The 24,265-nt window shown below is 29.4% G+C and overlaps 1 protein-coding gene across 1 annotated transcript; it reads left to right on the top strand.

The window, feature by feature from the left end:
• The first annotated feature begins 17,835 nt into the window (after nt 1-17,835).
• LOC147068155 (endocuticle structural glycoprotein SgAbd-2-like) lies at nt 17,836-21,146 on the top strand. The gene is made up of 4 exons (XM_085952204.1): nt 17,836-17,969; nt 19,017-19,147; nt 19,445-19,520; nt 20,359-21,146. Exons 1-4 carry the CDS (start codon nt 17,961-17,963, stop codon nt 20,551-20,553), a joined length of 411 nt encoding a protein of 136 aa, XP_085808330.1. The 5' UTR covers nt 17,836-17,960; the 3' UTR covers nt 20,554-21,146.
• Nucleotides 21,147-24,265: the final 3,119 nt, after the last annotated feature.

A 24,265-nucleotide genomic window follows, 5' to 3' on the forward strand; every position in this document is an offset into this window, starting at 1 on the left:
TGTATGTTCATCGAAAAGTTATACAATATATAAAAATTTTATGTTATTATAATTGTATACGTACACGTACACGTCTTTAGTTTGAAATACTATTTTTTAGTCTTGACTATTAACCATTCGTTCAATCCACGTAACATGTTAATAAGATACAAATGCAACGCCAGTCACTATAAACCAAGATAGTGAAGCCAAATTTTATTAATGACTTTATGACAGCCAGGCCATAAAATGCTTGAAATACAAAGCTTCCAGACTATCCTGAAGTATCACCAATATTGAAAGCGCCTTTCGGTTGCATTACAAACTTAAACTATTAAAAATAACGTATTTTTAACACGCGTTTAAGTTTGTCCAATATTTCTCTACACTCGATAATTATAAAATTTGGTACTACTACACCAAGGAAGTAATGCACTTTCCATTATTTTTATGTTCCCTGGCTCAATCGATATTAAATGAATTTTTCCCGTCCGCAAGGTTCGAACCCATGACCCATGGAACAACAGGTTAACTTGTCTCTACTTCACCTTTGTAATATAGTTATGATAAATTAATCACATTTTTTAAAAACTTATATAATATATAATTTGTTTTAAAAAAATAACAATATACAATTTTTACAAACCATCTTGATCATTTTAATAGTTTTTGGAAATTGAATAAAATATTTCAAAGTTTAAGTTTCAAGTTACTCTAACTTGGGATGAGAATTAGTGAACTGCATCTCTTCCAAGAATGCAAGATGTTTATATATGTTTGAGATCTATTATTGGGCCTAAGTATCAGATGTCAGATAAATATGAATATATTATGTACGTCATAAGTGATCCATGCATGCATTACTTAATCTCTCAACAAGCCTTTGGTGGAGGATCTATCCCCTGCCAACCAATTTAACGACTTGCCTATAAACGCTGCATGACTGAGGAGTTAAATCCGTTACGAAATAAATACAATCGCTTATGATAAATGTCTATAATGGTTTCCGGGGTTAAATCTGTTAAGTAAATTAATATAAATGTTTATTTATATTACAAAGTACTATAAGCTTTTGCTTACAATCTATTATTCAAATTTATATAATTTCAATAAACATAAGCAAATATTTTTCAATCATTTTTAATCGGGTCAAATATGTATATCAATGATATTCATTTAAATGATAGTATTGAATCATTTTTCTCTGGCATAAATAGGTACAGGATTTGCCATCGAATATAAGCTAATAATTATTTAATCACATGAAATAACGACTTCGTAATAAATTAAATATCATTAATATTAACGTCTGGTGAACTTATATTGAAAAAAACAATTCTTTCCCAAAAAAATACGTATTAAGTACTAATACTTTATCTATTTTACATGCAGACTAGTAGTCATAGATTTTATATAAAATAAAAGTCTAATGAATCATATTTTCGTGAGCTAAATATATTTTGTTAATAGAAAAATCAATGTTAGTACGTAATTTTCAAAACAGGTGAAAATATTATACTCAAAAGATGTTTCTCTTTATATTTAAGAAATTAAACACACTTTATAGTATGTTAGTATTTATATTTATTATGTCATTTACATACCTAATATAAAAACTATGAAAATTCTTGGAGTTTCAACAGAATTTTGAAAATTTCAAAAGATCCGTTTTTACCATTACATTTACATTTTACCATATCCATTATTGATAATATTATTCAAATGTTATTAGGTAAATGAGATTAAATGTGTTGACACATATCAAACGTCGTAAAGTCCATTGAATGTCAAACTGAGAAAAATGCAGTTTTATCATATCTTGTAATACAAATGGTTGTAACATGTGAGATATTGTAAGATAATTGAATCTAATACCCACGATGGCTACAAGGATTTTTCTTCTTAGCTTCGGTGCTCGACCTCTTTCTGGCTTTGTCTGGATCCACAAAATCCACTTCTACATCCATTTTATGTTATAATTGTTTAGAAATTAAGGAAAATGATAGGTGCCATCGTTCACCTTTAGCTTGTGGACTTAAGGTGGTTTAAAAAATATTGATCTTTCGAAACGTGATTTCATACATAAATAGTGGACTTTTGGGGGTTTGCAGTATACCATAATGTGCAAATTTTCATACTCTATTAAACGTATATCAAAAGTAATTTTTTTCAATATGTGGACTTTACGGCGTTTGATATCCATCAACACAAATATCAATAATAGCTCAGCGGTAATGTATTAGCTTATAATATCATGTGTTCCGGGTTCGAGTTCCGGTATGTTAGTTCACATGTTCATTTTTCAATGCGTGTTTGAACCCAGATGATATGGATCTAATAGAGCAAGTGACTAACATGCATTTCTCGTAAAAATAAAAGTCTGTTAATACAACCTTTACCTACCCTGTAGAAGCCTATATTATGATCCTATTAAGATCGATAAGAAATTAGGGATTGCAATACCAGTATTTCAAAACCGGTATTCAATTATTTAACATGTAAACAAAATCCCTCAAATATACTTATATTGTCGCGATGAATTAATATATTTCGAAAAAGAAAAAAACTGAGGCAAATAATATTTCCAATTATTCTATAACTATTGATACAACGTTGATAGTACATCCAACAAATGTTGAAATTCAAAGAGATTTTTCTGTACCGACCCAGAACTATATTTCAAAAAATTATCAGTTCTAAAATGTTATGATATAAGTATTTATGTTTACAAAGGTTAACATTATAAATGTAGGTAGGTAATTTAGGTTACTATAGAATAGTGTTTTAAATAGATTTTAATAGTTTTATTTATTGATAGGTAAGTACTTTTTGTTTCTATAATAATATAGTAACATATTATGTTTTGACGAATTCCAGTATTAATACCGGTATTCAATAAGAAATACCGGTATTGATATATTAATTCTGTATTGCAATCTCTAGATCGAATATAATGATGTGCCTAATATAATGTAAATTAGAATTATTTTATTAATGTAATTAGTAAGTATTGAATATATTTTGCAAAAGTCGGGAATTTAGAACATATAAAATAAGTAATTATTATCATATATGTATTCTAAATCCAAATCCATAAAAATTCAAAATTTCGAACCTATTAAGGCTGACTGTATTTAGGCCGTGGCACTGAATTCAAGTTACGATGATAGTACTAGTTATTGATTGTCTTAAAATGCAATACGCTAACCTGTTCTTAATAAACGAAGATTTTCGTTTGCATAATTTCCCTTAAAACATTACCATTATAGCAATATGAAACAATCATCATTTTTTTACAAATAGTTTACCATTTATTGTATTTCGATTTTTACGGTTTTTGGCACGGCCTGACAATTGTGTGTCTTGGGTACTTACATATATTTTTGACAACTGTATTCCCACCATATCGAAAGTTTATACCGCCTTAGTAAATTTAAAAAAATATGTTTTTAATATTAACTGATATTTTTTACCTATACAAGTGTTAACTGCTCAAAACACATACCTATTTCATATCTCTTTAAACAAACGAGGCAATTATTTTACAATGGATACTCTTAAATTAAAATGAACTATTATCGCCTTGCTTAATCTCCTACGACAGAGGTGCAGTTTATGAATATTTTTAGAATCAACAATGATTTTATTTTTTAAATAATTGCTTATGCTTAGCTAATTTATATTAAATTTTGTAAAATTTACTTAATAAGTAATCACCATTAATAATTCACTATGTAGGTATTATTTATTGTACAGAGAGTAATAATTATGTTAAGGAAAAATCCAAGTTCAATTTCTATTAAATTTTTGATATCATAATAATTTAAACACACATAACTTGAAAATACCTCAGATATATACCTACTGGAGAAAATCTTTTTTTGAAAAAATATGAACCCAATGATAATAATATATAACCACTGGATTCCCGCTAATGTGCTTTACAAATATAGCTACGGGCACCCTATATAATCACAATGAAATTAACTGGTACCTATCTACTTTTTACATGACATACCTACTTATCAAATTGAATTCTGTTTGACTATCGGTTTTTTGTGTTTTAAATCAAGGTATTAATTACGTGCCCTAATTTGATGGTAGATCTTAATCTTGTGAATTATTCGTATAATCAAAAAAAATGTTTATCATATATATTACGTCCAACGCAAATGGTGCGTTGCCATTAGATGGTCATTAGATAATATTAGCATGTTAATTAAATGGTAAATAACTGGTTCGCAGTGAACAAACGTAATATTATTTATACATAATTTATGTATATTAGTGATTCTGACCAAGATTCAATGAGTTCGTGTTGGAGGTTTCGGAAGATTTGAAAATGCATGCCTGATATTTGATAAAGTATTTGATAGTTTTCTTTAACCAAAAAAGGTTGGCAATTACCAGTATATATGCACATTAAATACATTTCTACAATTGTTTCGTATACTATTTATATACCAATACTTCACCACAAGATCTACAAAGTCAATATTGATAATCATGATATAATTATATTAAAATAACTTATGGTTTCCTTATAAAACTAAAAACAATAGTAGTGCATTCGTCAAGTCATAAATGATATTAGTATGAATAAATACACAAAGAAAGAACAAGGTTAAAAACAGTAAGCTAAAATTAATACAGTCATTTGAATTAGACCTTGAAGTAAAAATAGAAAATGTTAAAGATGTTTCATTAATAATAAATATCAAACTGAATAGCCATATTCATCAAAGTTCAATTTATCACAGGGATCATTTTAATGCTTGATAATATACTTAAATAGGTTATATTTTTAATTAATTAAGTATCGTAATCAATTACCTACGTACATAATGCTTTGTATGTATTTATTTTTTTCATACAAAGTTTCATTTAATCACCGTAGTTATAGAGACTTAAATGATTTCATGATGGCTGATGAGTGATGACAATAAATTACGTTTGTATAAGATTTAACAATTTATTTTTCATAGTGCAATCGACGCGCCAAAATGATTTCTTGCTTTGTATCCGGTGTAGCACAGTGTTTTCCATTACAATAATTATTATTATATGATAATACGTACGCTATTGTTGGTAGGTATGCGCATCATTTTGAATAGTTCAGATAAATATTTGTTCAATTGTATTTTTGTTCAATCATAAAACTGAATTAATATAAAATTTTTATGTAAGAGACCAACGCCTTGTTTTTATTTTATTTACGTCAATCAACAGAATCAATCACAGAAAAATATGTACAATAAGAGATATACAATAAAAGATGATGACAATAAAAGAGTTGTTATTGCAGAAAGCATAATTAAATTTAATTTAATCAAATTAAATCAAAAATTAAATGCAGTTATTAAAAATACGATAGAGAAGGCAATTAAAAATTATTAAAAGAAATAAACAATTTGGTAGTACCTACTTATAATAGAGTGAAAAATAAAAAATACTTTTTCTGTTCAAATACAATATTAACTAAACAACTAACCTTACCTTAACTACACATAGCCTGTATATGTGTATATTAGTCAAGTTTATTTATGATAAAGAAAAACTATATTTTTCACTAGTGTTTATGGGTACCATTAATTACTTTCTATAAATTGAAAATTTGTATTATTATTTCAATAGTTTTGATTCACCAAATGGAAAATCTCAAAAAAAACTTACTAATAATGTTTACTTATATCAATTGCATTGCATTTATTATAAGTTGAACATAGATCATAGAATATATCTATAATTTAACTGCAAATGGCTTTTTTTGGTATACCGAAATTCGTTATACCAATATATCTTTATTACAAAAAACTAGTTAAGTAGTTTTATTTATGAAAACCAAAACCAATGATGAAAAATTAGCGGCCCGCGGGAATCACGGAACTCCAAGTTTTTTTTTATAATAGTGTGTCAAAAATGAATAAGATTTTATTGTTTTATAATATAACCGATTTCATAAATATGAGTAAAAACACAAATATGCATAGTACCTATGTATATTATAAGAACGATCTAAAAATATTTATGATATGCATTCAATTTTGCTCCAGTGACAGGAAATATTCCTTATCATTAACCTACAGTAAAAACTTATCCATAAATATCATATTTAAATTTATAAGTACAACGTTAGATACATAAAATAATTTATAATAACGTAAAAACATATATTTTCTCAAATGATTATCTTGGGTATCGATGACACATAATAAGTTTGATTACACTTATACCTGCGCATCTATTCTATTCACAAGGCTGCTATCGGTGGCTATCGAAGGTGACTACTAATCATATTTATGTACTGAAGTACTATTATTGTTACAATGATTTAGCCGTCTAAACTATACAAAATGTATATCTTGCTCTAAAAATTAACACAGCCGCTGTTAAAACATAGCACTTTTTGACAGTGCAGACGGTTAACTTATTGTAACAATTAACCGCCTCTAATCAAAAATATGATAAACTACTCTCAATGGTTGCCGATAGCCACCAATAGTAGCCTTGTGAATAGAATAGATGCGCAGGTATAAGTGTAATCAAACATATTATGTGTCATCGATAACCCAACATAATCATTTGAGAAAATATATGTTTTTACGTTATTATAAATTATTTTATGTACCTTATATTGTACTTATAAATTTATTTAAGGTATATATGATATTTATGGATAAGTTTTCACTGTAGGTTAATGATGAGGAATATTTCCTGTGTATATAATAGATGCGCTGAAGGATTTGATTAGTGTATATACGTAAGGAAATAGCGAAGACGATTAGTCATCGATAATATGTTTTTCATTGTTTAGATTTCAAATGCACCGAAATCGTAATTTAATCTGAAATAAATCTTTTCAATTAGTAAAAAAAAATGCTTTAAAACTTTAAACTTTCTGGTTTCTTACAGTATGAAGTTTTATTTTAGAACTTTATTTTTTCATCTTATCGAAAGGAATTAAAGGAAGTAGGTATTTTAAAATACGTGAATATATCAAAATATGATAAACAATATTTATTGCATAAAATTGTGTACATACAACTAAATTTATTATAATATAATATGTAATATTTGGTATTTTTACAAATTAATTTTAAATATTTTAATTCTAATTGGGTGCCCCATAAACTGTTTGGATTGATGGATATGGTCCTTCTACGTGTGGGAGTGCAATAGCTGGGACTCCATACTGATAATTGGGTGCATCGTGAGTATTTATTTCATAAGCAGCAGAAACGTGAGAACCACCGGCGCCGTGATTAGCCTCTCCAGCTCCCTGGTTGAATTGACCACCAGCATGTACATTTCCTTCGTTGAATGTGAACGCGGCTGAGTTGGAAATGGCGCCGTGGTGCGCTTCTTCGGCACCATGAATATATTGGCCACCAGCATGTGCGTTTGTTTCATGAATTTCATATGCGGCTGAGTTGGCAGCCTCTCCATGATGGGCTTCTTCGGCACTATGGATGTATTGTCCACCAGAATGAGCATTTACTTCATTGATTGCGAAAGCGGCTGAGTTGGCAGCTGCCCCATGGTGTGCCTCTTCAGCACTATGAATGTATTGTCCGCCAGCATGTGCGTTTGCTTCATGAATTTCGTATGCGGCTGAGTTGGCAGCTGCTCCATGGTGGGCTTCTTCGGCACTATGAATGTATTGTCCACCGGAATGAGCATTCACTTCATTGATTGAGAAGGCGGCTGAGTTGGCAGCTGCTCCATGGTGTGCTTCTTCAGCAACATGAATATATTGGCCACCAGCATGTGCGTTTGCTTCGTGAATTTCATATGCGGCTGAGTTGGCAGCTGCTCCATGATGAGCTTCTTCGGCGCTATGAATGTATTGTCCACCAGAATGAGCATTCACTTCATTGATTTCGAAGGCGGCTGAGTTGGCAGCTGCTCCATGGTGTGCCTCTTCAGCACTATGAATGTATTGGCCGCCAGCATGTGCGTTTGCTTCATGGATTTCGTAAGCTGCCGAGTTTGCAATTTCACCATGTTGGGTTTCTTGAGATCCATGAATATATTGACCTCCAGCATGTACGTTAGCTGCATTACTTTCGTGAATTTCGAATGCCTGAGAATTTTGACCATGCGCCGCCTGGTTGAATTGTCCGCTTTGTGCGGCGCCATTGAAAACTGAACCGGCTAATGATGGCACTCCATATGAAGTGATTGGAACATTAGGGTGGAAGATAGGTACTGGAATAGGCCCAGTGATGGGAACCAAAGCAGGAACAGAATAAATTGGTACTGCGTATGATGAGACAGGAGCTGAATTATGAAGATCTATTGAGTAAGCTTGGGATGGTCCGGGGACGACTGGTTGTCTGATGCCTGGCTGGAAACTTGAAAACGCTCCAGCGCTTGGTGGTAGTCCATATTCATCGCAGTGTGCTACGGCTACCAGAACGAGTAACGATAGTAACTAGAATATATATATAAAAACACAAATTAAACTACTAAAATCAACATGTTATTTTTCATTTAAAAAAAAATCAAAACTATAGAAGCAATAATATTATTAAAATTTATGTACTTAAGAACTTGAAATTCTATTGTTATATGTATATTCAGCCATAATAAAAACCAAATAAAATTTTGTATTCAATTCAATTACACAAATCATAGCAAAAATAGAGTATATTCTCTTTATATATAACGGGAAGAATAAAAATGTAACTTTTTGCAATTTATTGCAATTTGCAATGCAATTTATATTTATACCCACTTCACCAAAAATTTACTACATAAAAAATATACCAATAAATAAAAATGGAAGAAGGTAGATGTTATACTTACAGTATTCATGATTAATATCTATTAGTGACTTCAATCGACTGATACAATATTAATGCAATTCAACACTTTTATAGGTAGTTAAATCTCCCTAAACTAGATTTATTTTTCGTAACATATTTATCAATGGTCAATGTCAGTGACTTAATTAGAGGTGTCAACCTATACATTTGCCCTGAAGATATTTTGGCCATACATTCCATCAAAATAAACGTACGTAAGTACTTATGTGTAATGTTAAACGATATTTTAAAGTTATTTTCAATAGGTACATTTTAGTTACATTATTTTTCTGATTTTTGGATACCAATGCATTTTTTTATTGTATCAATATGAGCTTTGTTACTAAAAATACAAATAATCATGTTTCATATTATAGTATAAAAAAATATACAATTAAAATTTCAAATGTCGTAACAGTCATGATATAATATTTTTAATTTGTGAATACAATTTGAAGGCGTAAAGAAATGTATAAACACGTAGGTATATATTATGAAGATTTTTCAATACATTACTTAAAATAGTCAAAAAGAATTTAATTAATTTAAACAAAACACAATCAATAATACGTAGCTATTCCATATAATTTAACAGTCATTAGGGCCGCATTCATCCGCTTCAATGGTTGCGAGTCAGGCTTATAAATTCGCGGGTCCCGGGTTCAAATCCAGTGTCTGTTGTTGTTGTTGCTTTTCACAATGTTGTTTTTCAATGTATGTTTTGACCCAGAGTATGGACGTAATAGATTAAGCAAGTGACTAACATCCATTTCTCGTTAAACATAAATCTGTTCGAGGATGAAATTCACATAGGATTGTAGAACCAATTATGTTTTTCTTATTTGAATTCAGATAATATCTATCCACCATAAGTTGAAAATCTAATAAAATTAAAAGAAAACAAGATTTTTTATGAAAAAAGTGGGTGGTCATTTTTTATTATAAAATAAAACCTTATTACGGAGAATGTTTTTTTCGTAATTTTTCCTCTTATAATTTTTAACTGATTCAAGAGAAAGATACAATGCTAAGTGTAACTTATGTTCAAATCAATTTTAGGTATTTATTTAATTAGGTTATGAATCATTTTATTATATTAATTAATAATAAGATTATTAATTACTCACTAATTCCAAATTAAATGACGTATTCATATTTAATAATATATTAAAATTTGACATATCAAAACATATCCGCATTAGTTTAGTTGTTTGAAATAAATTAGTGTTATGGTGAAATATAGTGGTGATATTGATTTAAAAAAAATGTTTCCTGAAACGAAGTATTATGTACTCGAGTAGAAAATCTACATTGGTTTTACAGTATGACACAAATTTTGACTACTTCCAAAAAAAGTTTCCAGTTTTATTTATATATGAGAAATGGGCGTTGGTTACGTGCTCAACATAATATTAAGTCCAAACTCTGGATACAAATGCGTGTTGAAAAGAAAATAGCATATTAATTATTTCCATGTGCGAGGTTAGAACCTGTGACCCACTACTTTACAAGTGAACACGTTCCACCATGTATAATTATTATTTATATTAATAAAATTATACTCAAATAAAAGATCCTGTGGAATATTTTTTTTTCTTGTATTCTTTTAGCAACTTTATTCATTTTCTAAATTATAAATGTTCAGAATATGAAATCAAATTACTTCATTCTCACATAGAAGGTAGGTTTAATAAATATCGATCCAATCAAAATCATGAATTTGCTATTTTGAGAAGATTTATGACCTACATTTTACAGACATCTACAAGTGCCTGGGAGAGGCAGTTGAGAAATAGACCTTCGAAGATATTTACAAAAATTTACAAGTTGTTTTTTCTTCAATTGAATCTGGTTACTATGTTCATTAATTATTTTTCGTCAATACATGATTGTTTTAAAAACTCCATAATGCTATATGAACATATAACATTTAGATTATGTATTTTACCGCAAATATAAGATTCAGTTCTCATGCCTCAGTAATTAGCTTGAAATTACGTCTGCTACAAAATGATATAATGGCAATGCAAATATTCACGTTCCATATATTTCCACATGAGAAAATAACCTATTAAATTGTTAGTCTGTAGAACATACCAGTACGTTTTTCATTGTATGCATAAATGATATGCATAAGGATTCTTTTTTTTTTTTTAATTATTCCTCAAAATAATATTAACAAAAGAGAAAAAAGTCAAATACAAAAATTATTAAGTAGGTATATTAGAAACTTGAAATACTAAATTATGTTAGTTATACTAAAGTTTTTTTATAACCTATTTATTTACATCAATATATTTATAACAAGATCGGTTTCGTCTTAGTATTAATATAAATTAGTATTATAAATGAAAACAGTCTTGTTAGACAAATAGTTGTGGAAATACACACAAAAATTTAATTTAAAATTGACATTATGATTAGTTTTCTTTCCACCAGATAGAAAAAAATTTAATAATACAAACCACTCTTGATTTATTTTATATTTCTATAAATTATACTCAAGTAACCTAAGTTATTTTTCAGCTAATCTTCATCTGCATATATATAAGCGGTACATTATGACATTCATAGCGGTAAAACATATGCGAATAAAATGTTCACTGGTTTTTTGTAGTAACGCGACATTTGTTTAAATATTAATCTTTCATTTTTACTTACATTGCAAGGTTCCGCTCATTTATAAGTATATTCAGCTTTATCGAGCCTTGTTTTTATAATTCTGAATATTTCTTGAATTATTTGGTTAATTTACTTATTTATAGGTAGCTCGTGGTATGCAAAAGTGCATGCTGGTTATAATGCATAAGAATAAAAAACTAAATACTTGGATCAGATAACTAACAAGAGTATGTGATAATATAATGAATACTAAAAACCTTAAATGAAAAGAGGTCAGATAAGACAGCTAATAAAATTGAAGAAAATAAAAGACGCTGAACAAATATATACAGCAGTCATAAGGTAGATTCAGAGGCTTCCGAATTGATGCATTAATTTAGTTTTATGGACCCACATCGTGACGTTATTTAGAATACGAAGAATAATGGAATCAGCTTGAAGAGACTTTCATCCAATAGATAGTGCATTAATCAAAGCTGATGATGATGATAAATATTAAGTTATATTTTATTGTAAAGATACGATCAATGTTAACATTGGGTATGCATAGTTTAGTATCTATTTTTTTCATGAAAATTTCATTTTACTTAGGAATCAACATAATTTCGTTTTATTAATAATAATCTATAAATCATAGATTATTAATTTTGACAGTAAACTTACTTTTATTCCATAATGACATATGGCTAGTACAATATTGCCTATATGTCACATAACATCAATTATTATTACAATTACGATTCAGGTTTCTGTCTTTACCAATCATTTATATTCAGTACCTACTAAGCATTCATTCTTACCTAATAATATTATATTATTGTTCTGTTGCGTTATTGGTCTACCCCGGGCGTAATATTAATAAAAACACTAATATTATGCACAACGTAAAAACTGAAGAAATCATTAAAATATTCTATTAACACAGTAGAATGAGCTCCATCCATTAATTCGGTCGAATGCTCTCCTGTGGTTAATTTTTCCGACAGTAAAAATCACTCAGGTACCTACTTATTCCCACGCCTTGCCGGGCTGTAGTATCTCAGCAATCTTAAGCAGGCCCCTTCATTCTGTTGTGCTTTGTGTCCTCCTCTTCCAATTGATTACTCCAGGGGACTTGCAAGTTTTTATATATTCGTACCAATAATCCATCAATGTCGTGTTCTTGCCGCACTCAATTGTCCACCTAGTCCACAAAACGTGACAAACTCAGTTAATGTTGATCATCCAAATGTGTCATGTAGCGAGTTCCTCGCAGATGTTGAGCCCTGATAAATCTATCGATGATATACAGATCAAAGAACTTATTTAGCTTATGATTGTAACAAAGTCAATGAGAGAGATGATAAAAAAAATACGAAGAAATAATAATTCGCTAATTCCCAATTAAAAGAGTAAGGAGAAGGAAGATAAAAGAATTTAAAGTGAAAAATGTTTCAAATACTAACATCTTTAAATAAGTAGGTACTTATTTCACCCTATCTTGCTCCAGCATTTGAACACCTCAAGCACAAGATTGCATTCAATAATTGATCGACTGGAGTTTGGTTTTCACAAAACATACCGGTAAACTCCATGCGACTCTGGGTTTGCTGACCACATACCCCGCTATGTCCATTCAGCTCAAGCTCGGTCGAAAAAATTCTATCGTCGACAATCATGGTAGGTGCTCAAGTACTTAATATATAGACAAAAAATCTGTAGACTTATATAATAGTATTGATTAAAAAAAATAGGATGTGAACTTCCAGTCAGCTGGTGACAAACCATAGTACCAGAAGTTTTATTTTGAAAAACAAATGGGTTCTTTTTGAAGCGGTTCTATTACTTATTAGATACCAAATAAGTAGGATATAATTATTTAATATAAACCTGCAATAAAATCACATATTCACCAAAGACAAACATTTTAATTGATTTGTAATATACCTATGTAGTATGACGATTTCCAGGTTTACCTATATCGTGATACATTTTAATCCAATTGATCTATGTTCACTGTAGTAAGTTATTATTAAATGAATATTCCTTCCTCGTGACCTTATAAACTCAATTTAATGAAGAGTTGCAGAATACGAACGGCCTCTTGCCCTTTTCAAATTAAGAGTAGGATCCGCCAATATTAAGGGAGTAATAGCATACTTTGAAATATTCATTGCACATAATGCAATCTCCACCTCCTTTGTTTTGTAACATAATAAACTACAGAGCAAAAATACATTAACGTATGCTAGTGGGAATATTTTATTTTCTAACGTACTATTATTTAAATACTTAATGCAGGGGCGGGCAAACTGCGGCCCGCCATTATTAATTGTACTTCTGATTACGAATAACTTTTTATATATATTTTAAAAAATATTGACAATAGATTAAAATTTGAAGAACTTGTTGTTTCTTAAATGTATTAACTCAGTACGTCTTCCTTGCGTCTCGTCTCACACTATATAACCACTATTTTCTACGTTGTACATCGATTGAGAATGAATGGAAAGAAATTTCAGATTGTAATCTCGCTCTGGGTATAGATATTGTATGTAGATTAATAGATATTGATAGTGTACCGACAGAGCTACAACTTGAGACTATTGATCTGCAGTGTGACACTGATTTAAGAGAATTGCATCGTCGTGAAGAAATCTCCAAATTTTACAAAAATTAATTCAGACCTTAATTCTGACAAATTCGACCAACTTAAAGATTATGCAAGAAAAATGTTCGTTATTTTTGGATCAACCTATATTTATGTGAACAAACATTTTCGATCATGAACCTCAATAAAAATTCTTTACGATCAAATATCTCCGATGCTCATAAGCAGTTTTGAGAATATCAACTACAAAATTAACACCTGAATTTAAAAAAAATGTTCAAAAATGTACAACAGTTTCATTTTTCTCATTAATTTTTTGTAATGTTTTTTTTTCGTGATAATAAATAGTGTATATCTAAAAATGGTATTTTACTTGCGGCCCGTCGCTCATATTGAATTCTTGAATTTGGCCCTCCATCCAAAAAGTTTGCCCCCCCCTGACTTAATGTATACTATTTGTATATACTATTTTGAGAATTCATATTAAATTGATACAAATAATTATTTTATCACCCCAGTTGTATCGCAATGTATATTTAGATGTCTTATTTTTAATTACACTTTTTTTTTTCGTCCATGTCCGACCCTAATAAGATCATATGAGCCTCCACAGAGTAGAGGTTTGTATTAACAGATGGTTACAGAATTTTCCCTTAAAAATACTTCAAATTTCTTCATTACAATTTTTAATGGCTTTTTTAGTAGTAAACATTTACAATTTAATGACAAATCTATTTTTTGTTATATGTAAGTATCATTTAAAATATTTAAATAATTGGAGAAAAACAAAAACCAAAGACACATTTTTTTCCTAGTTACGTCTTTATCACGCATACTTCCTCAACTGGGGATTTCAATCTCAGACATAATGTGAATTCTCAAAATTACGGATAAAAAACAAGTAAAATTTTAAGCATTATAAATTAATATTAGGTATATCCACGTCATATTGCATACTGTAACATAAAATAATATACTTAAGATAATCACATTTAGTAGCATTTTCAGTTGGGCATATTTTACCTGGTCCTTAATTAGAGTACTAACGGTATTTTTGTAGTGTCAAGAAATCTCGAGATTGCAAATTCTTGAATACTTTTTAGATAATTGAAAGAAAAACTTTTTAACTAGCGTTCTGATAAAGTTATTTTCTTTATTTTGTGGATTGGCATAATTGACTCATTTTCTACCTTATCTTTAGTATCATTTTTTTGTTTTAAAATCAAGAATAAAGTTTGAAAACAATTTATATATTATTATGTACTTCATTTTAGCTTATAGGCATCCTCTGATGGATATGATATGTTTCGTATTTTCAATGCATCCAGTCTCGTGTCTTCTACATCCAACTCAGTCTGCTAACTCCTCTTATGTCATCTGTTTACATAGCTTAATAATTGATTTAATATACTTTATTATATTATTTAAAGACCACAGTATATAATATATACCCTCCAAAAACACTACTTTTTCCACTAAGTGCCTTTTAGGTGGAGTACCTATGTATTCTAATTCAATCTATACAAAAAATTAAATCATGTCAAAATTTGTAATTTCAGTTTTGTTTTACGTTTTCTGAAACCCAGAAAAATATTTAAACGGATCATTATTTTTTATTACCTACTTCGCGCGAGATGAAAATGGTAAATGTTAGCACATAATGACTGGTTATTTAGTGTTTTAGCGCAATAGCATTATGGTGCACATATTTAACGTGTAGCGTTGTTCAAAAGGATGTAAAGTGAAATTATTATTCCATTTTAAACAGTTATTGGTATTTCTTATTTACCCACTCAGTTGCAGGTAGGTAATTGGTTAAAATTCTTTCAATGTTCATCGAAATCTAATTTGATGAACAAAACCAACGTAAGGTCATGGTCATAAATGAGTAACCTTTTATTGTTACGAACGAATTGTTAATGTTAGTACCTAGATAATTATTATGATAATTTGTTCCGTAAATGTTTGTTGGTACGTACTTCAATATGCTGATTCATACCATGTCCTTTCTAAATCACTGTCATTGCTAAATTGTGCTGCATATAGGTAAAGAAAAAAAATAATCTACATTTTCATTTCTAAATGGGGCATATGGATATAAGGAAGATTATTTTATCAAACTCTTTTATATACACACTTCAAACGTCACATCAATTTAGTACAGCGCATATATTTTATACACAGTGCTGCTATCAGCGGCTATCGGGGGTAGTTTATCATATTTATGTATTCAGGCTGTTAATTGTTACAATAAATTAACCGTATGAACTGTCAAAAAGTGTTATGTTTTAACAGCACCTCTCTTGGCTGTGTCAGCTTTTACAACAAGAGAGTTTTGACAGTTTAGACGGTTAACTTATTGCAACAATTATAAAACCTAAATATGATAAACTAACCTCAATAGTCGCCGATAGCCGGTGATAGCAGCGTCGTGTATAGAATAGGTGTGCAGAAGTGACTCGAACATGACGTAATCTAAGTAATGCAGGCGCTCCCGCCACTGCTTCACCGTGGGTGCATATATCAATGTAAATTATCATATTTGAATTCATGATTACTTTAGGCGTATACTTTTATTTTTATAATGTTTCATATTACATATTGTAACGTAATAGGTTGTTTCATCAATTCATATTTTCATTCATAAATAAAAATAAATTATGTGACCAATGGTTTATTGGTATCTTTCTTGTAAGTTGGTATTCTTTATTGTCCTGTATTTTCGTATAAATTATTTTTAAGCATCTACATTATCTATCTTGCTTATGCTTATTTTAAGTTTTAGGCAGGATATATATCTTGAAGAAAATATCATCGCTGGTGAAATCTAATTGTCCGAGTGTACCCAGAGGCAACAAACATCAGAAAAATAGTCTACCAAGCCGCTAGATCAGTAACAAGGTTTTCTGCAGAAGGATGTGGTAGTATATTATACAGGATCAAGATAAATAAAATCAACTTGAAGAAGTATTCATTCATAAATGTATGATTTCATGATTATGAAAAATTTATTAACGTAAATAATATTTAAAATATTATTAAAACAGAAGTTATCTATAATCGTTCAGAGTATTTATATGTTATGCTAAATAATAAATATCGTAGAATTAATATAAACTTTGTTTTCTGAAATTCTACCAAAAATACGTCAATTAAATTAATGTATATTACGCAACATTGTAAGTATTAAAATGTCCTGAATATTTAAATATTATTACGATATATGATAATATAATAAAATGTGCCAAAATATATATATTGCGTGCACTGATAACGTATCCAATTAGTGCATGGATATAATTTAGATATTTGCAATAATGGCATTAGTACTAATATGATTTTTTTAAATTACAATTTTTCACACCTGTACTATTCTTTCTCATATTAGGTACCATGTAAACGGATTTAATTAATAACATAACCTTATATTATTTTTAATTATATTAAACTGCATCTAAAAAATAAACAGGCTATAAATGTCTCTAGGTATCTGCTAGTGAATATACTTTTGTTTATATATTGCAATTATAATTTTACTGAAATTCTTCTGGTATGATTTAATTTTGACAAGCTGTATATAATAAAAAAAATCACGTTTACAACAAGACAATAATTAGATAGATCTGTATAGCTTTACATATTAGTTGTGGACCTGATTTGGTATTATAGCGGAGATGTGCAATAGTACCCTCGGTAGACCGCGTCCGCTCGCTATACATAACAATGAAAACCGAACCCCACACTTCAAATTCCATTGTTGTATTCATATTTGAAGACCATCGGTTTTGATATAAGATAAATTCGCCAGCAATCTCGTCCACTATTGAACCATCATCCACAGCAGCATTACGACTCAATTTGCTCCAATTTTATTGAAAACAGTTGCAAAGTTAATATTCTGTGTGAAAACTCCCCTGTTCTTTGTGTTTTTGTATCAATCGGTGTTGTTTTATCTATTTAAAATGAAGATGGTAAGTGCAGTTTACTGGGAAGTTTTTAGGATTAATAATATAACTAGCTAAATACATACTTATGTGGGACACCTGCTTAATTATTTTTTAATTTAAAAAAATCATAGATGTTAACAATATTGTGTGATAAGTGAAATGTAAAGTGTAAGCAATCATAACTGTCAATACAGTAGGCGTTGTATTTTGATGTTTTATAAAATGTATCAATTCAACAAACGAATATATACTTGTATTACAGTTACAATACTTATGCACTTTATTACGCCAGAAATAATTATTTAACCATGTTCGATCCTAAGAAAATCATAATATGGGCCTCCATATAGTAGAGATTGTATTAACAGAATTTTGTTTTTCGAGAAATGGATGTTATCCACTTACTCAACATGTTAGGTCCATACTCTGACTCTAAATACACATTGAAAAACTACATATGTTTCTGTCAGACCTCAGATTTGAACCCAGTACCTACTATATTATAGATCAACGCGTTACCCGCTAGGCTATTGTGGGCATTGTTGGGATGACGGAGTTAACGGAGTGCCCGTTTCTGAAGCCGCTGATATAGGTTCAAATCCTGGATTTTGAAAAAATGTTTGTTTTAATGACCGAATGGATACGAGGAATGACTAACAATTACTTCTCGTTTGTTAAAAATCTATTACTGTAACCTACATTCTATAGAGGTATATAATATATATGCTCCGGCTAAGAGCGGATATGGTAATTTATTTTGAATGGGTATACTTATACATATATTGTGAAATACATTAAATATAGTACGTATCATTAACACAATGAAAATTAGATTAACCTTTCTTGCCCCTTTACATTATTTTTTTATAAAATCCTCAAGACATAAATTATTAAAACACAATCATAGATATTGTCATTTTTAATAACGATAATAATATTTCCGTTTATAAGTAAATGAAATCAAATCACTATTCATCAAAAAAAATATTGACTTAAAAATTTATGATACTATTTTGTATTTATGTATTTTAGATATGTACCCACTTTCTTATTCAAAATCTTAATTTTCAGCTCTTATGGATCTTGGTCATCGCGATAGTTGCAGTATCAGCCCAGAGGGGACCTTCATATAGCCCACTCAAAGATGTACCTATTTTAAAATATAACAGTGAATCCAATGTGGACGGATCATATCGATACAAGTTTGACATTACTTTATTTTTTACGTATCATGCTAAAAATATCACGTTATATTTAGATATGTTAAATAGTCACAATCTTTAATTTATGTATTAATATATTTAGTGAAGTGAAATAATTAATTTAAAAAAATACTAATTATACTTTTGACATTAAATTTTACTACCCGTATGAAAATTAAAAAAAAATATATCTTAACGAGGTTACATAATAAAATTCACCAGATCTATGTAGGTATACTATAGATACGTGCATTACAAATTTTATTAAAATATTAAGTTGTATATTTTTTATTTTAGTTATGAAACTGGAAATGGTATAAGAGCACAAGAAGATGGCTTCCTCAAAAATCGAGGCTCTCAACAAGAAGCTCAAGTAAGCTTTTTTATTTAATACTTTCTCATAAAGTCTTAGTAAAGAATTGAAGCAACGTAATAATTATTGATATCAATGATCTGAATACTATAACGTACCTACCTATATAAAATAATCATGCACCCATACGGTAGCATAATTTATAAAGCGCCCGTCTCAAAAGTCGTATGTTCGGCTTTGATTACGCGTCTGCAAATAAATCATAGTATTTTTTTTTAATTTGTGATTGCTTAAAACAAACACATTTAATCGATTTAGCGAATAGCTAACAATCGCTCCTCATAAAAATATCTGTCAATATAATCTCCAACCTATATAAGCCCATATATATTAATTTACGAGCCAAACCCGTATATTACTTTTTTTTTTTTTTTTTAACTCAATACAGTATAAATAATCTGGGCCTGATTTACCTTTGAGTCAAAAGCCTCGCAGCCCTAAAAATAAATCGAAAAAATCTATAAAAAAACTTTTACCATTATTTTGGGCCCTCCAATATGTTTTATCCCAGGGCCCCTTCAAGTGTAAATCCGACCCTGATAATAATATAATATAAACTTTAGAGTATTATAATTAGTTATGCAGATAGTTTTTACTTAACTATGCTTTAATGTAAAGGTTAATATGTATATTATTGATTTTTTCTTGATTGGTGAAATTTGTGTTTAAATACTGATTAATAAAATATAATGATTCACCACAATTTAACTTTCGATATTTAACAGACCAAGTTTCGTTTAATGTGATTTCTTTCTATCTACACATCACCAAACCTCTGACCAAATTTACCAATTATATTGATATTTTTATAACAGGGGAATTGTTAATTAACTTTCAGGTCATGCAAGGATCGTATTCCTACACAGGACCGGATGGCGTCCTTTATACAATCACGTACATAGCTGATGAAAATGGTTTCAGAGCTGAAGGCGCCCATATCCCCACTCCTCCACCAATCCCGAAGGCAATAAGGGACTCGCTCGCCTACAATGCTGCCCATCCGGAACCTCAAGGCAGAACATACAGAAAATAGCTTTCACAAAATCAAATAAACAGAATAGCAATCGTTTACCAGTGACATAAGTGAAAGTGCCCCTGTGTTATATGGTAATAATTAAAATGAGTATTACCATCGCAAGACTGACATTGCATCTCATTTTTTACAATTTACCATAAATTTAATGTATATTATAATGATTATCAAATCATACATATTTTAAATTAATTGCAACATTATAATTTGCTGTTAGTATAACTAATATACATTTTGGAAACCAGTAATTTATGATTTATTCAAATGTATAATACTATCTTTTGGTCTGTGAAAAGTAAATAATAAGGATTTTTAAACACATTTTTTTTATTTTTAAAAATCTCAACACCGTGCAGATGGGCATTAATATATTATTTTTAAATTTTCAAATAAAGAATTATTTATAATTGTAATATTATAAATTGTAAAAAAATAGTCTGTCCTATAAAAAATGTATTTTTTTATAGTTATATACGAAAGAATTTACATTATCAGTATATTTATATTATATAACTAATTTATGTAATAAAATTATAACACCTCTGACAAACCGGCAACGAATAAGGCTACGAATATGTTCTAATAGTTTATGAATTTCCTAATAGTTTTTAAATATTTCTACAAATACTTAGTATGTATTCTAATCAATATTATTTCTTCTGTGTAAAGCAAATAAATATTAAAAGAATTATTCAAAAATAAAACATTTTGTTATTTTTTCAAGGTTTTATTATAAATTTGACAAAACATAATAGTGAAATAGGTACTTGATACTTTACAATGTTTAATAATATATGTATGTGCCCACATAGAGGATTAGAGGATTGAATCTTATTGTATGGTATCCAAATTTATTATAACTCCGAATCATTTGTAATGTTTACACTCCACCTACAAAATATAAAGCTCACTTTGATAGAAATAGAGAGAATTTAATTTTTTTAAAAATACATAAGAAAAAACATTAATCCTACGAATCAGTGAAACATATTTTCTACAATATAGCGAAAACTTAAAAACTCAATTTTAATAATAAACATGACCACAAAAAATATGTAATAATTAGACAGAATTCTTTAACGAATTCACATTTTGTAACTTTTTTTATTATAAGTTTTCTTGTTTTTAGGAACGCATATATTAGTCAAATTGCAAGCTTCGTATGTTTTCCGCTAGGTGCCTGGTAGGTGGAGTATTTAGCTTAAAATATTTCGAATAGTTTTAATTATCACATGTATTTTAAATATTATTGTATGTATTACGTATCATAAAAATACCAATATTATTTTTAAAACAGTATCCAAATACTTGACAGTCTTATTTACACATTAATTACAATTAACACTTAATTTAAAAGTATATTTTAATTAGTACATTTTTGGTGGATAATATCCTAATTCAACACTTTCGTTTGTGACGGTGGTTGTAGTTTTCGATGTGTCATCAGAATATCTATTACGTATCTCGTAAACACTTGTTACGTCAGAAAGCACATCACTGTCTTGATCATCAATTTTTATACGATCTGAATTATTTTCTGCACTATCTACTTTGAGATTGTCACTGGAATCACTCATTATACCTACAGGTAATCTACTACCTGACAAAATCTTCTGCGCTCCATCCAAAGGCGCCTGAGCATTAAGTTTAACGACATCTGGAAATCGGCTGCCCGGTAAGATTTTCTGGGATCCTAGTAAAAAGTCAGACGCAACCATTCCGACAACGTTCAAAGTCTCAGATGCAGGCTTTGTAAACACCGGTGCGGAATAAATATCAATGATTAATGAAGAAATCACTCCCGTTATCTGAAACATATTCATAATGTATATTTTTTAAATATGTTTTGCATATTGACTGCTTAATCTGCAAACCAGCTAACTGCACTTTTGACCAAAAATGATATTTTGATAGCATTTTGTTATAAAGTATGTTTTCTATGCTTTCACCAAATTTCAAACTGCTAAATCTATAAATAAATGCGTTATCGTTCGTCACACAAAATAGCCAACTGCAGGTGCCAAAGTTTCAATATCGTAAAAGGAACAACTCCGCTCTTTATGTAATTTTTCTTTATAATTATATAAAATGGAAACTATAATAGTGTATTAATTCATGCAGCTTACCTGTAAAAAATAATTTCCAAGTGTATTTTTTGAATTGTGGAATTCCGCTCGATAGTTGAATTATTATTTTTTTTTCTCCTTCCTAAACAATTTTCCTAAATGGAGTTTGCTGGTTTGAAGACGAAGCTGTCGATATATATATATATATTATATTGTTTTAATTCTGAATAGATGTAAGACAAAAAATGGATCGACAACTCGAAGGATTAGAATACTCACTTGAACAGTGAAAGTCAACTTTTATCTAAGATATTAAATATGTATTTTTATGAGATTTAAAAAAATATATTTTTTTTGTTCGTTTATGATGTGAATAAATAATTAATAGTTCTTACCATCAGAATATATTGCAGACCCATAATGATGGTTATTTATAAGACACTGTTTAAAATTCATAAATATTAGCTACTTCAATAACTTTGCAAACATAAATTCAAGGTAATCCTGTATACTGAATTCCCTTGAATTATTGGTAATATTTTAGCTTCAGGCGTTTATTTGCTTGAAATATTAACTTTGTTTATTTAACAATATTATGACTAAGAAGTGTCTAATATTATGAAACTATTAAGTAAGTTTCCAAAAAATTTAAGTAGATACCTAGTTTATTTATATAAAAAAATCTACCGTTTAGGTATGTTTGAACTGTTTGAACAATGATGATATAATATTATCGTGGATACTTACTTGTGTAGGTATGCCATTTCTATTATATACATTTTCCTACATATTATATCGTAATCTACCAACGTTTTTTCAGGATATACGTAACATGGAATCTGCATTACATAATAATTATTATGTTTTAGTTGGGTGAGGTTAGGTTAGGTTAGGTTAAAATATAATATAATACGACAGATTGACATGCATTAGCTCTAGAAATAAAACTCAACTCGATGCAACTCATTTTTCAAATTTAAAAGCCAAATCGAAAATGCTACATGAGTTTTAACTTATATAATAATACTAGCTGACCCGGCAAACGTTGTTCTGCCATATAAATTATTTCTAATGAATATTTTGGTTGTTAAATAAAAAATAACGAATGTATCGTAAGTGTGTGGGGATGGGATCTATGACAGAAAGAGAAATAGAGCGCTGTAGACGATGACCGCCGATAAAAACAAAAAAACATCAACCATTCATTTTCTCAATTCAAAATGAGTAATGATGTTCATAATGAATGAATTACCTGTGACAAGATCTCGTTGTATAATGTTTATGCAATATCCGTCTTGTCCCTTCCAGAAAATAAGCGCATATTGGAGAGCGTCGTATGAACGGTGTGTGTCAGCGATAAACTCCAGATTATTGTTTCTTCTTCGAATCACGATTTCTCGCGTCGATGTGCGGTCGCCAACCATGATTCCAGCAATGTCGTCAACAACAGGCGCATTGAATCGACGCACGTGCTCTCCAGCTGGTGTTTTATCAGGATTGATGACAATAGCGTGATTGTCACTTTGCGATTCGTGCATGTGTGCTTTGAAGAATTTCAATAATTCATTGTGCTCATTCAATAGGGCGTCCAGTTTTGCGACGATGCGCCTGGCATTAGGCGAATTGAAGTTATTGTAGCCGCAACT

This window comes from Rhyacophila brunnea, unplaced genomic scaffold (genome assembly GCF_057557595.1).
Source record: "Rhyacophila brunnea isolate RB1 unplaced genomic scaffold, BYU_Rbru_1.0 scaffold_3, whole genome shotgun sequence".
In the NCBI taxonomy this organism is placed as follows: domain Eukaryota; kingdom Metazoa; phylum Arthropoda; class Insecta; order Trichoptera; family Rhyacophilidae; genus Rhyacophila; species Rhyacophila brunnea.